General features: G+C 39.2%; 1 protein-coding gene and 1 pseudogene across 1 annotated transcript; one reads left to right on the forward strand and one right to left on the reverse strand.

The window, feature by feature from the left end:
* Positions 1–6955: 6955 nt before the first annotated feature.
* LOC138385732 (large ribosomal subunit protein eL8-like) lies at positions 6956–9067 on the reverse strand (annotated as a pseudogene).
* A 107-nt stretch (positions 9068–9174) lies between these two features.
* ARGFX (arginine-fifty homeobox) lies at positions 9175–12971 on the forward strand. The gene is given in 4 exon segments (XM_069471974.1): positions 9175–9178; positions 11460–11608; positions 12373–12907; positions 12910–12971. Coding segments are annotated over 4 exon segments (750 nt in total).
* Positions 12972–13512: the final 541 nt, after the last annotated feature.

The raw sequence follows: 13512 nt of genomic DNA on the forward strand, positions 1-13512 counted from the left end.
AAAATGAATTATTTTCCAGCTGAGGCAGAAGCTTTGGGGGTTAACCCCTCTTGCCTGAGGTCATAGAGCAAACCCAGGCGCCTTGAGAACATTGCTGTCCAGTTAATGAATTTGCTCATCAACATTCCTTATGTCATATAGGCCTCCCATCTCAGATTTCAGAAACCCCAATGAACAGAACAACCCCTGAGAATCCCCAGCCAGGCCCTTCTATCAACACAAATGATTCCAGCATGAACTTGATGTCACCACAGGATCCAGCTAGGCCCAGTGAGTATAATTTTCTTTTTCCTCCCTCTCCTCCTATTGCCTTCTTCTCATGGGGCCCTGTAATTGCATTTTGCATTTGTTTTAAAGCAGCTATTGTCTGTTGTATTTTATTTTTAAAAATCCACTTAAAAAATCTTCCCATCACAAAAGGGGAAGCTGTACATTTCAAATCAAATGAGCTTTTGGCCCATGGTTGATTGAAATTATGATAGATAAGAACACATGATACAGAGTAAGTGAGAATTTTTTTGCAGGAAAGAAAGTCTGAAGCATATGCAGATAGAAATAAAGAAAGCTCCTTTTTCAAAGCAGAAATATTGTGGCCCAATATTGTGGGAAACTGAGAAAAAAGAAGCTCATTATGTAGAGTAGTGGTATATAAATGTATACAGAAATTTATTTACAATTGGATCTTATTAAGAGTTATTCTGAAACATGTATCCTGGAGACTTTCCTGTACTTGCACATATTGTCTATTTTTTAAAAAATATATGACTATATAAAAATTAGGTGTGTTTCTATTCATTAATAATAAACAAAAAAATGAAATTGTAGAAACAGTTCTATTTACAATAGCATCAAAAATAATAACATGCTAAGAAACAAACTTAACCAAGAATGTAAAAGACTTAAACATTAAAAACTACAAAATATTGCCAAAAAAATTAAAGAAGGAACAAATAAATGAAATGATATCCCATGTACATGGGAAGACTTCTTATTATGAAAATTTCAATACTACCCAAGTGATATACAGATTTAGTGCAATCCCTATAAAAATCTAAATGGTGATTTTTACAGAAATAAAAAAAATCCATCCAAAATTTCACACTAAATCTCAAGGGATCCCAAATTGCCAAAACTATCTTGTAAATGATGAGCAAAGTTAGGAGTCTCCTACTTCCTAATTTCAAAACTTCTTACAAATTATAGTAATCAAACACAGTGTGGTGCTAACATAAAGACAGACATATGACCAATGAAAAAGAACAGGGTTCAGAAATACATTCTTTTTTTAAAAAAAGAAGGTCATGGGAAAATCCCAAGTACTTATGCTTATCTTATCTATTTAATTAATTGATTGATTTGAAATGAGGGTCTTGCTATGCTGCCCAGGCTAGTCTTGAACTCCTGGCCTGAAGTGATCATCCCACCTCAGCCTCCTGAGTAGCTGGGATTATAGGCATGTGTCACTGTTCCCAGCCAGAAATACATTCTTGAACATATATGGTCAAATGATTTTTGACAAGGGTGCCAAGATCATTCAATGGGGAAAGGACAGTCTCTTTAACAAATGGTGCTGGGAAAACTGATATACAAATGCAAATAAATGGAGTTGCATGCTTACCATATACAAAAATTAACTCAAAGCGGATCAAAGACCTAAATGGAAAAGCTAAAACTATAAAAGTCTTAGAAAAAACATAGGGAAAAAGCTTTATGACACTGGATTTGGCAATGATTTCTTGAATATGACACCAAAAGCACAGGCAACAAAATAAAAATTGATAAATTGGGCTACATTAAAATTTAAAAACTGCATCAAAGGATAAAATCAATAGAGTGAAATGGCAACCCGTGGAATAGGAGAAAATTTTTGTGAACCTTATGTCTGATAAGGGGTTAATATCCACAACATATAAACTCATAACTCAACAACAAAAACCAATTAAAAGATGGGCAAAGATCTTGAACAGATATTTGTCCAAAGAATATATACAAATGGATAATAAGCCCATTACCACTTCACACCCATTGGGATGACAACTGTCAAAGAAACAAAATAACAAGTGTTGGCAAGAATATGGAGAAATTGTAACCCTTGTGGGAATGTAAAATGGTGTAGCCACTATGAAAAACAGTAGGGTAGTACCCCAAAAATTAAAACTAGAATTATCATATGACCCATCAATTCCACTTCTGGGTATATACCCAAAAGAATTTGAACCAGTGTCTCAAGGAGATATCTGCACACCCATGTTCATAGAAGCATTATTCACAATAGACAAGAGGTAGAAGCAACCCAAATATCCATCAGTGGATGAATGTATAAGCAAAAGATGGTATATACATACAATGGAATATTACCTTAAAAAGGAAGGAAATCCCATCATACACTACAACATGGATGAGCCTTGAGGAAATTATGCCAAATGAAATAAGCTAGTCACAAAAGGGCAAATACTATATGGTTGCATTTATGAGGTACCTAGAGTAGTCAATTTGACAGACAGAAAGTAGAATGATGGTTTTCAGAAACTGGGGGAAGAAGGGAGTGGAGAGTTTAATGGGTATAGAGTTTTCAGTTTTCCAAGATGAAGAGTTCTGGAGATTGATTGGACAATAATGTGAATGTACTTAACACTACTGAACTATATACAAAAATATGGTCAGGATGGTAAGTTTTGTTATGTATACTTTACTGCATTTGAAAAATATATAAGTAACAACGGAAATGAATGACTAAGGCAATGATCTCAATCAATCATTAAGCCCACTTTAAGGCACACAAGCCACAAATCCTCCTGGGGCTATTTTTCCAAAGAGGTTTTCAGGAGGTTTAGTATTTATGCATTTCATTAAAGGGAGGGAAAGGTATACAGGAAGAGAGACAGGTAGGCAATAAGGTAAATGGCTACATTCTTGTGAGATTTTAGTTAGTGCCCAAGAAATCTACATTTTACATAAGATAAGGTGAATGAAGAGAAAAAGAAAATGAAAGAAGAATCAATTATGCAGACATCTCTGGGTAAGTGGAGGAACCACTGATCTTGTCTCTGTACTGTACCTGGAAGATAAGCTTGTAATCAACATTTTCAGTGTGGAATTGAAAAGACTTTAGTTTTAAGAGCTAGACTAAACACTGCAGACCTAAAGTTACAAATAACATGTCCTTGTTTATGGGAGGCCAGCAAAGAATTTACCTATGAGTAGGAGGCCTTTCACTTTTCTGTGGGAATGTGGCGAATGCACAATGTTAGTAACAGCTATTTATTTGGAAGAGGTTGTTACATAACTCACCCTTTAGGCTTGACCTTCTCTTTTGCATAAGGAGTTGGGCGGGGCGGGGCGGCGGGGTGGCGGGGCGGGGGTGTCCTGAGATTTTAAATTCTCCTTAACATGAATATATATATGACTATGTACTATTCCAAGCTATGGATGTATGAAAGGTTATTTTACCTATTGATAAATGTTGTAACTTCCTAAAAGTAAATATTCTCAGTTAAATGGTATAAAGTATATTAAAATAAAAGATATTAAATTCTTCTTGAATCTTGTATCAGGTTATATACTCACTAATAATAAATGAGGATATACGTCAGCCACGTTATTAAAAAGTCTTGATTTATAACTAATACTAATAAACACTTTTGTGTTTATTTTGGTCAGTCTGATGACTGTGTGTCATGGTGTTTGCCTCTTGTGATGAATCTCCCAGGAGTCCTTTGAGTTTCTTGTACCTGGATATCTAGATTTCTAGCAAGGCCAGAGAAATTTTCCTCCATTATATCCTCAAATAGTTTATCCAACCCTCGTGTATTTTGTTCTTCACTCTCAGGGATGACTATGATTCTTATGTTAGGCCTCTTCACATAATCCCACATTTCTTGTAGGCTTTGCTCTTTTCTCATTTCTCTGCTCTATTTCTGCAACTGACTTGTTGAATTGAAAGGTGTAATCTTCAATCCCTGAGATTTTCTTCTGCTTGATCTACACTATTCTTGAGGCTTTCCCACTGTGTTTTGTAATTCCTTGAATAAATTCTTCATTTCTAGAAGTTCTGTTTGATTTTTCTTTAATGTTTCAATTTCTTTAGCAAATTTTTCATTCATTTCCTGGATTTTTTTGGTGTTTTCTTTGTGTTGGGTATACATTTTTTTTTCTTGCATTTCATTGAGTTTTCTTACAATCCACGTTTGAAATTCTTCATCTGTCATTTCAGTGTTCTGATTTTGGTTGGTATCCATTGCTAGAGAGCTGGTGCTCCCTTTTGAGAGTGTCCTTTCACTTTGATTCTTCATACATCTAGAGTTCTTTCACTGATTCCTTCCCATTTGGAGCAGCTATTGCTTCTTACCTTTGGATTTTTGTTTAGATAATGACCAGCCCAGTTTAGTCTCTGAGCCAGTAGGTGGTGCTTGTTGGTGGGAATTGACCACACCCTATGTGATGAGTCAGCAAATGCAGTAAAAGCATATGCAGATTGATCTCCTTGTCAGTAGATGGCGCTTGGCCAGGAGGAGCAAGCTTCAATGTTTTTGGGTCCTGGGACCAGCTCTAGTTCCTTTGGAGGAGCACTCTAGTGCCCCAGATGGTGGGTGGTACTCTGGGACTTCCAGATGTGTCCTTATTCTCCACCTTAGCAGGGGCAGGTGGGTGAGTGAGACTGGGCGGGGCTGGGTTGGGTGAGCCTGCCTTCAAACTCCACAAATGCCTTTAGCAAGGGTTAAAGGTCTGTTCCCCATCTCTGGACAAAGCTGCCAGGGAGGAGCTGAAGTGGCCCCATTGAGGCAAAAATTCTGCACGTGGAGGTGGGGTTGTCTGAGACCCGAAATCTGGCAGTCTGGAGCAGGCCTTGTTCCTTTCTACCCTGCCCTATTCCGTGGTTTCTCCTGGACTTCTGTTGGTAGGCAGGACCTCAAGCCAGCTGAGCTCCCCTATGACTATGAGGTAGGCTGGGAAGTTCCCTGCTCAGGATCCCGGCCTGAGCTGGGAGTGTGGCCTTCTGGTGGGAGAGGAACCCCTCCAGGACACTGCAGCTAGGCCCCACTCTGATCTGTCCCTGAAGGCACACACACCTCAGCAGACTAATTCACATATATCCACTCTGTGCCTCCAGGCAATGTGATCAAGACATGGGTGTGCGGGATCTGGCCTGCAGGCCTGTCCCCCAGGCCCAAGAGATCAATCCCTGACCATGCCAGGGAGAAGAATGCTGGTCTCAAGTCACCCATAGGGTGCTCAAGCTGGATCAATGTCCTTCTGCCTTGGGGTTTGCCCTGCTCTGCAGGAGTCACTAGACAAGTAGCACCAGGAAGGGCTGGCGGGTAGGGAGTTCATAGTCTGAGCACCCCTCAGTCCACTGCAGGGCCGCAAAAGGAAAGGTCCAAACCCTGTTCCCTGTGGATGCGTCTGGGTGGTGGCTAAATTGCCTCTCTTGGCAGCCATGGGTAGGAGAGGGAAGAGGATAATGAAGGACTAGGTGGCGGAAGGATTGCACACTGGTAGTTACCAACCCTCTCTCAGGGAGGTAGTCCTCTCAGAATGACCAGGCTCTAAAGTCCCATAGATCTCCCAGGACCCATTGGACCCTGTGGCTCCTGCAATCTGGGCTAGAGTTGGGAAATGTCTGTATGGAGATGAGCAAGATGGATCCTGAGGAGTTGAGGCCCGCAGGAAGGGCAAAGGTGCCCAGGGGGTAGAGAAGCAATATGGCGCCTGCCAACTGGCCAGTGTCTGTGGGGCGAGAGGCACCCGGAGGGAGCTGGGAGCCTGGTGCTCCATCTGCAAGATGCTCTCCGCTCACTGGCAACAGTAGTCTGTTGGCTGGTGTCAATAGCAGCTTGGGAGCCCACCAGCCATCCAAGATGCAAGGGAGGGGAATTTTAACCACTCCACCTACCCTTCTCACTGATCTCCAAGCCTCTCAGTTTGATCCCTGCTGTTGCCTTTCTTCTTACAGTTCCTCTACACACACAACCTCTTCCTGTGGAGTCTCTGGTAGGTTGAGGCACCCTTCCTTCCAACCCTCATCTGACCTATGTTTGGCTGTCTGATTTTTTCTCGTTCATCTCTTTTCATTCTTGCAGAGATGCTCTGGCTGAAGGTGTTTCTCGTCTGCCATCTTGCCTCTCCTCCCCTATAAATACATTTTTTCTAGCAGCTCCTTCCAACTTCATGCTCTCTAACTAAATAGCATATAACTTAGTCTCATTTACTAAAAACTAAAGTCAGATAATGGAGATGAAGCTTAAGTACTGAATGACCATTCGTATTAGTTCTATTCCACTTCTTCTCTGAGGTAGTCACTAAAAACAGGGTTTTGTATAATTTTGTGGTGTACTCCCTATATATTATATTAATATATTCATAAACTATAATTTTGTAAGTTACAAGGAAAAGTGTATGTCTATATAATTATATCAGAAAAGAATAAAAATTAATATGTTTTTTAAATTACATGTATTAATTGGTAATACTTTCCTAACCTCCAGTTGATATGCAGAGCTTAATTATTATAAGATCAGTAGGGTCATACGCAGCGAGTTAAAGTTAATTATCAGAAATGCGATAGGTTATTACAAAACTAATGTTCAATATAGGGTATAACTTTAAAAAGACTTCATTTTCAGTGACAATACTCTAAAATAATAAAATTAATAAAAGAAACCATTTATATTGTGCATACAATGTGCCCCACATTATTCTAGTGATTTGCATTAATGCCCTTACATTAATACTCAGGTAATACAAATGTATTACTCATATAATACAAACAAATACTCTTATAATACAAACACTATCATAAAGTAGATACTCTTAGCCTTCCCTTTTTATGCTTGATGGGACTGAGGTAAAGAATTTATGTAATGTGTTCGTGACATTCTTGCAAAAGTATGGTTTAATTTTATTTCAAAGGAGAATTTTTATTATTTTTATATACAGAAAACTCAACAGTGTACCTTTAACCCAGTTTAGTGGCAAGTTCTTTAGCCTTTACCTTTTACAGCACGGCAATGCGAGCCACAGATTTGGGATCCAGGATGTGGCCTCCCCAGTGCCAGCAGATCCCTTCGTATCTCTTATTATAATTGGTTCTGACAATTTCCACTAGCTTAGCCAGAGCTCCTTTGTCTTCAGTAAAAGACCCCCATCTTGCAACACAGGGCAGGCAGAAAGACAACCAGCTCGACAAATCCATGTCACGTGCAGTCACCACCAGCTGAGCCTTCTTGTTCTCCACCTAGGTGGTGACAGTATTAATCCCTGCTCAAAGGACATATAGTCCCTTAGTGGGGACATTCTCTTTGTTGGCAGCTTTCTTCTCAGCCTGGGACAACAGTCTTTGCTTCTTCTCTTGCTTTGTCTCTGGCCTGTACTTGTGGACCAGCTTAAGCAGTTGAGCAGCTGTTTGGCGGTCCAAGGCCTGGGTGAATTGGTTGAACGCAGGAGGCACTTTCAGCTGCTTATAGAGAATAGCTCTTTGTCACTGCAGCTGAGGTAGTGGGGCCACTTGACAAAGCAGGTGAGATCACTTGGGGCTGGATGGCATGGCCAGTGCTAAAATTCTTAGGCCTTTTCTCTAACAAGGGATTCACCGCCTTCTTGGCCTCCTGTTTCTTCCTGATAGCAGAGGTCAAAGCTACCTTTTTCCCCTTAACCTTTCCTTTTGGCACCTTGGAGGAGAGCAGAAAAATGTAGTTTAAAATCAAAATTTCTACTATTAAACATATATGATTCAGAGATTACTGGTTAAAAATTTTTCCATAGTGCAACTTGCATACCATAGATTCCTTGAGCTTATTGAATGGAAAATAGGTTTAGGTTTACAGAAGACACAGCATGTATACATTTAAATCTCAGGAAGAAATTTGCCCATGTGGACATGAGTTTTCCTGGGGTATAATTGGGAGTTGTCCATATGTGATCATTCTGTAACCTAATTTTCCCTTTCACAGTGCCCTGAAAAACAACGTCCCTTGTGAGTTTTCAGCCTCACACTTTAATCAACATGGGTGATTTCCAGCATGTACTTGATACCACAGGCTCAAGTCAGTTCCAGAAATTACAGTTTCTCTGTGCCCTCCCTCTAGTCTGTCCTTTGTCTCTTGGGAGCCCCCTTGTCTTTTCCCTCACGGGGGGTAGTTACAAGGTTCAAATAAAAATAGACCACCTATAAGGGATTAAATACATTGTATGTTTATCATATTTGATTTTTTTTTTTTTTTTTTTGAGACAGGGTCTCACTCTGTCACCTGGGGTAGAATGCAATGGCATCATTATAGCTCACTGCAACCTCAAACTCCTGGGCTCAACTGATCCTCCTGCCTCAGCCTCCTAAGTAGCTGTGTAGCTACCATGCCTGGCTAATTTTTTCTATTTTTGGTAGAGACAGGGTCTCACTCTCGCTCAGGCTGGTCTTGAACTCCTGAGCTCAAGTAATCCTCCTGCCTCAGCCTCCCAAACTGCTAGGATTACACGCCTGAGCCAGCACGCCTGGACTATCATATTTGAGATGGTGTACTCTCCATTCTTGGCAGTTCAATGTCTCACTTGTCTGTTGCTGCAGTATAGTTACTACTACTACTGTGATCCTTTCTTTTGTGCATTTTCTTTGTGAAATGAGTTTTCCTGTGCTTTCAAAAGTGATGAGTGGGTTAGGAAGATTTTCAGCTCTATTTTTTTTATTTATTTATTTATTTTCTATCTTTAGTCGTTTGCAACCTGAAAGTCAGTATATATTTTCAGCTCTAGAGTTTCCTTTTTTGTTGCTTTTTGAAGTTATCAGAAATCTGCCTCTTATCTGAACCATTCCTTCCTTTTGTCTGTATTGTTTATTTTGTGTTCAGCAGTCCCTCCCAGCAGAATACAAATGCAGTTTTTCCCTTATTTCTACTAGTTTTGTACCTAGGTTCTTTGCACTCACTTACAAATTAGAGGCTGCAGAAGTGCTCTCAGTTTCAGATGCCTTTCTCAGAATGGTCTGTCTGCTGATCTTTCCAGTGTGTACCTGTTGACGTTTGGGGGTTCTCCTCCTCTGCCGCCTTGCTGATGTCTTGCCGACTTCCTTCTGCATCTTCGTGGGCAGAGAAGCGGGAAGTGACAACCAGCCAACAGCTCCCAGATCCATCTGAAAAAGCCAAAAAAGGAGTTGTCAGAAAAGACTAGTTAGTACATCAAGATATGGGTATATAAAGCTTAGTGTAAAATTGTTAGTTTTACTTAAAGGGATGATATTTTAAATAAACACAGAAGCAAGCTAATAATGATTCAAGAGAATGTAAAAAGCTAAAAACACACACAAAAATTAATTTTTTTCCTTTATCATTTATAAGCTTTTTGTTATAAACTTACTTTTATATGTTATGTTTGGATATACACCAATAGGTAAGTTTAAAGCTTTAACCTTTACTTTTAATACATAATTAGACAATGCATATGTAATTGAATATAACATACTAACAAACTGTAAACACTTTTTGTTAAACAGACAAAATATAGTCCAATGAGATAGTTCACATTATTTTGTCCAGATCGAGACTTTGGAATTCAGTGATCATTACACTTAAGAGCCTATCTCAATCTTGGTGCTAAATTTCATCAGAAATATTTGATCTGCATTTGGATTTCATAAAATTTACAGTTGAAAAAGGAGTTTCACATACCCAAGTTGTTGAAAGCATACTAAAACATTTCCCCCAAACTGGATTAAGTATCAGTTTATTAAATTTAAATTAATTAAAATTTAATAAAATAGTGGAACCAGCCACATTTCTCATGCTTAATAGTCATTTGGAAAGACTATATATACTTTCAGGGATCATTCCTATAGTTCGTTACTAGAGAAGTTTCCCTGAACGTGTAAAAAAAAAATATATATATATATATATATATGAACAGTCATTTGGAGTAGTGGCTACTGTATTGAATAGAACAGCTCTAGAGAGTAGTTGGGTAGCTGAGGAATGGAGATGGTGTCAACTTTGTACTGTTTGCATACGTTGTTTATCCAAAGAAATGAATAAATCAATTTGTTGTTTTAAAACAGATTACAGTAAATAATTAGGCTGTGGAAATCACAAACGTACCCCTATAGGATGAATGTAAGGGAAAAACAGTTATCTTCATATTCTATAAATAAGTTTCTTGTGGCTTAGAATAAAATTCCCAGTAATAGCATTTCATAAACACATTCCAGAAGTACTTATTTTGTATCACAAACTACTTATCTGAAAGTAAAGATTATGTGCTTGGTAAAACCATGTTATTTATTAATAGTTAAAAGAATAAGCTCAGGGTACCAAAGATATGGCTATTTAAGGTAAACACAGTTTGAACAGAATAGTTTTATTAAATGTGAACAGAGAAAGGTCCATATTTCTAAATTTTGTATGTATTTGATTTCAAATACATATATATGAACTGCAAAAATAAGATGGTAAGTGTAGAATTATGTGCATTTAAAATGGGATTAAATATACTTTATATAAATTTATTTCCATCTATGTTCATAAGTGGTATTAACCTATAGTTTTGGTTTTTCTTTTTCGTATTTATGCTTGCCTGGTTTTGGCATTGGTATTATGGACTTTAAGTACAAGAAGTGAGGAAGTGAGGCCCAAGTGAAGATCCCTTTTCCTTTTATTGAAATGGAGTATATAACAGGAGAAGGAGCACAGCATTGCCTTGAATTCCATAACTTACCTGTGTTTGTGCGTGGTTATCAGTCTATTCAGGATCCATAGTTCTTTTTTAGCTGATTTTGATCATTCTATTTTTTTAAGGAAAAATTCTGTGTCTTCTTCATTGCGATTTTTTTTTAAATATTCTATAATTTTTCAACGTTTCCTACATTTTTAGTTATGTTTCATTTCTTATGACCCCTTTCCCAAAAGAGTGGATAGAGCTTCAGAAATCTGTAAAAGAAAAAGCCCATTTGCCAGACAAGATGGACTGGGTTTCTGAATAAATAAATGAAGAGAGAAGACTCATTCTGAAAAGTGTGTTATACTCAGGTGCAGAGATATGAAGTTTATTCCTGGTTTCTAGAAGAAACAATGTGTGAAAGAGAGGTTGAGAAGAGGGAAGCCACTGTCTACTGTCCTGAGGTTAGGCAGAGTAGAAAGACTGAGTACCAGAGAAAAAGTAAAACAGAAAACATTAAAGTGCAGGCCAAGCTGAAATTCAAGGGAGCCAGTTTCCAGAGTGAACAGACTGAGAACGGAGAAAATTGAAGAGGTAACCCATTTTCTAAACAGGACAAACTAAATTGCAGAAAACGGAGGACTGAACATTGTTACACAGGGCTCAGCCATTCAGAGTCGGGATCTGGTATCTCTATCTTCTGGATCCTAAGCCCGGTTGGAGGGAATGTGTGGGAGGTTACAGTTGTGGGGTTTTTTTGGAGGGGGATGGGGGGGCATCTGTAGTGTAAGTGTAATCGCCCCCTCTCTATCTCTGCCCTACAGCAACATCAAAGCAACACCAAGGACGTACCACATTCACTCAAGAACAGTATGAAAAGTTGGAGGCTCTGTTTGCCCAGACCATGTTCCCAGATAAAAATCGCCAGAAGGAACTAGCTTTGGAACTCAACCTGCCAGAGACAACAGTGAAGGTCTGATCCCCTGGGGTGTGCTTGCTACCCCATCCAAACCACAGTCTACTATTCAACCTACAAATTCCCTCCCTAACACAGTAATAGCATTTCATTTATTGAGCACCTACTGAACTGGTATTGGACTGGGCACATTGCATATATTGGCCTCACTATTATGCAGTTTGAAAAATTAGAAAAAAATTGAGGTTGAGCCAAAATGACTGGGTCACAGAGATAATAAGTAGTATAACTAAAATTAAAACTCCAAAAATATTTGTTTTTTTAACACTTATACTATAGAGCTCAAATAGAGGAAGGGCTTTCATCCAGTTAAACTCCTTAGCCTTTTCAAGCAAAACCCTGCAATCTGTTTATTCATAACACTACCAAAAAAGAAATAACTCCCTCTGACCTCTGAGTCTGCTAAAGCCCGTAACATTTTTGTTGGAGTATTCCTCATGGTAAAGGCTGCCTAAAATAATCCTTGGAAATCCTTCAGTTCAAACTCCCCACCTCTGCCTAGATCCCTGAACTAACCTTTCTCCTCGAGAGTTCAGGACCCTGTCCTGACCCCCCAGCACAACCTCTGAAACACACCCCTTTCTTCCTTCCTTCCTGGGGTCCCAGTCCTGATCTTCATCATCCCTCCTATTCACTCCACTCTGCTCTTGCAGAAGCCAGTGTCATGGCGACTTGGAGAGGAGGACATGAGGGTCATAATTTGGCTGTCAAATGACTTCTCCATAAATAGACCACAATTTCCCCTCTTCCCCAACTCCCAGGTTTGGTTCAGGAACAGACGATTCAAATTGAAGAAGCAGCAGCAGAAGCAGCAACAGCAGCAGCAACAGCAGCAGCAACACCAATCATCAGAGCAACCAAACCAGATTCTTCCAATGACGAATATGCCCATTTCATCCAGAATAGTCACCAATCCTTACTCTTTTTTTCCTGTGGTTTCAGATTGCTGCAGCTATTTTCCACTTCAGTCTTTTGATCCTTCCAATGGGGCATGTGGGTGTACCTTCACTGAGAGTCCCACAGATGATTTCCAAATGCAGGATCTTCAGTTGGAGAGGCTGGTGGCCTCTGTTCCTGCTTTGTACCCTGATGCTTATGACATAGACCAAATCATGGAAATGTATAGTTTTCCTGATGAGGATGAGATACCCTGTTCCTTCCACTGTCTGTGCCAGTATCTCTCACCCACAGAGTCCCAAATACAAGGATAGGGTTCCTCTATCAGCACCCTTGCTGTTCCAGCTGTAGGTCTATCTCCTAGGCAAGCCTGGTCCAGTATGATGAGCCAAAGCTTTGAAGTCTAAGAGACAGCTTGGAATTCCAGAATACCTCCAATATGGTAGACTTTGGACCTCTCTGATCAAAGTACTAATAAATACCAGACCATTTAGAAGAGAGATCTTCCTGCATCTTATATATGATTATTTTCTTTCCTTCGGTTTTTAACCCAAATGTCTGGGTCTTTCTCTCTTTGATTTCCATGAAAATGTTGTAATAACTAGAGTTTTCCACATATAGCTCAGCACTACACAATCAGCCTCATAATCCTCTCTGGGGAGATGTCTTCCTAGTCCTTTAGCCAATAAAACTCCAAAATTCCCTCTTCCCAAAGCTGTCTTGGACTTTTTAAAACAGGGACAGTGGCTTTTGGGGTCATCCACTATTGATGACAGAAGGTTATAAACTTACATTTTATTTCCAGTCTTTATGTTTGGGGGGTTTAAAAAGGGATTTTCAGTCCAAAGTTGAGGAGAAATCATCATCACCATTAGTTTTAACATAATTCAACAGTCCAGACATAGTAAGAGGTATAAAAACAGGCATAGGAGAGGGTAAAACAGATTTTTGAAGATGGGATGATTATGTAGGAAAATTAACAAAATCAAACTTTTAGAATGACA

This window comes from Eulemur rufifrons, chromosome 7 (genome assembly GCF_041146395.1).
Source record: "Eulemur rufifrons isolate Redbay chromosome 7, OSU_ERuf_1, whole genome shotgun sequence".
NCBI classification, from domain to species: domain Eukaryota; kingdom Metazoa; phylum Chordata; class Mammalia; order Primates; family Lemuridae; genus Eulemur; species Eulemur rufifrons.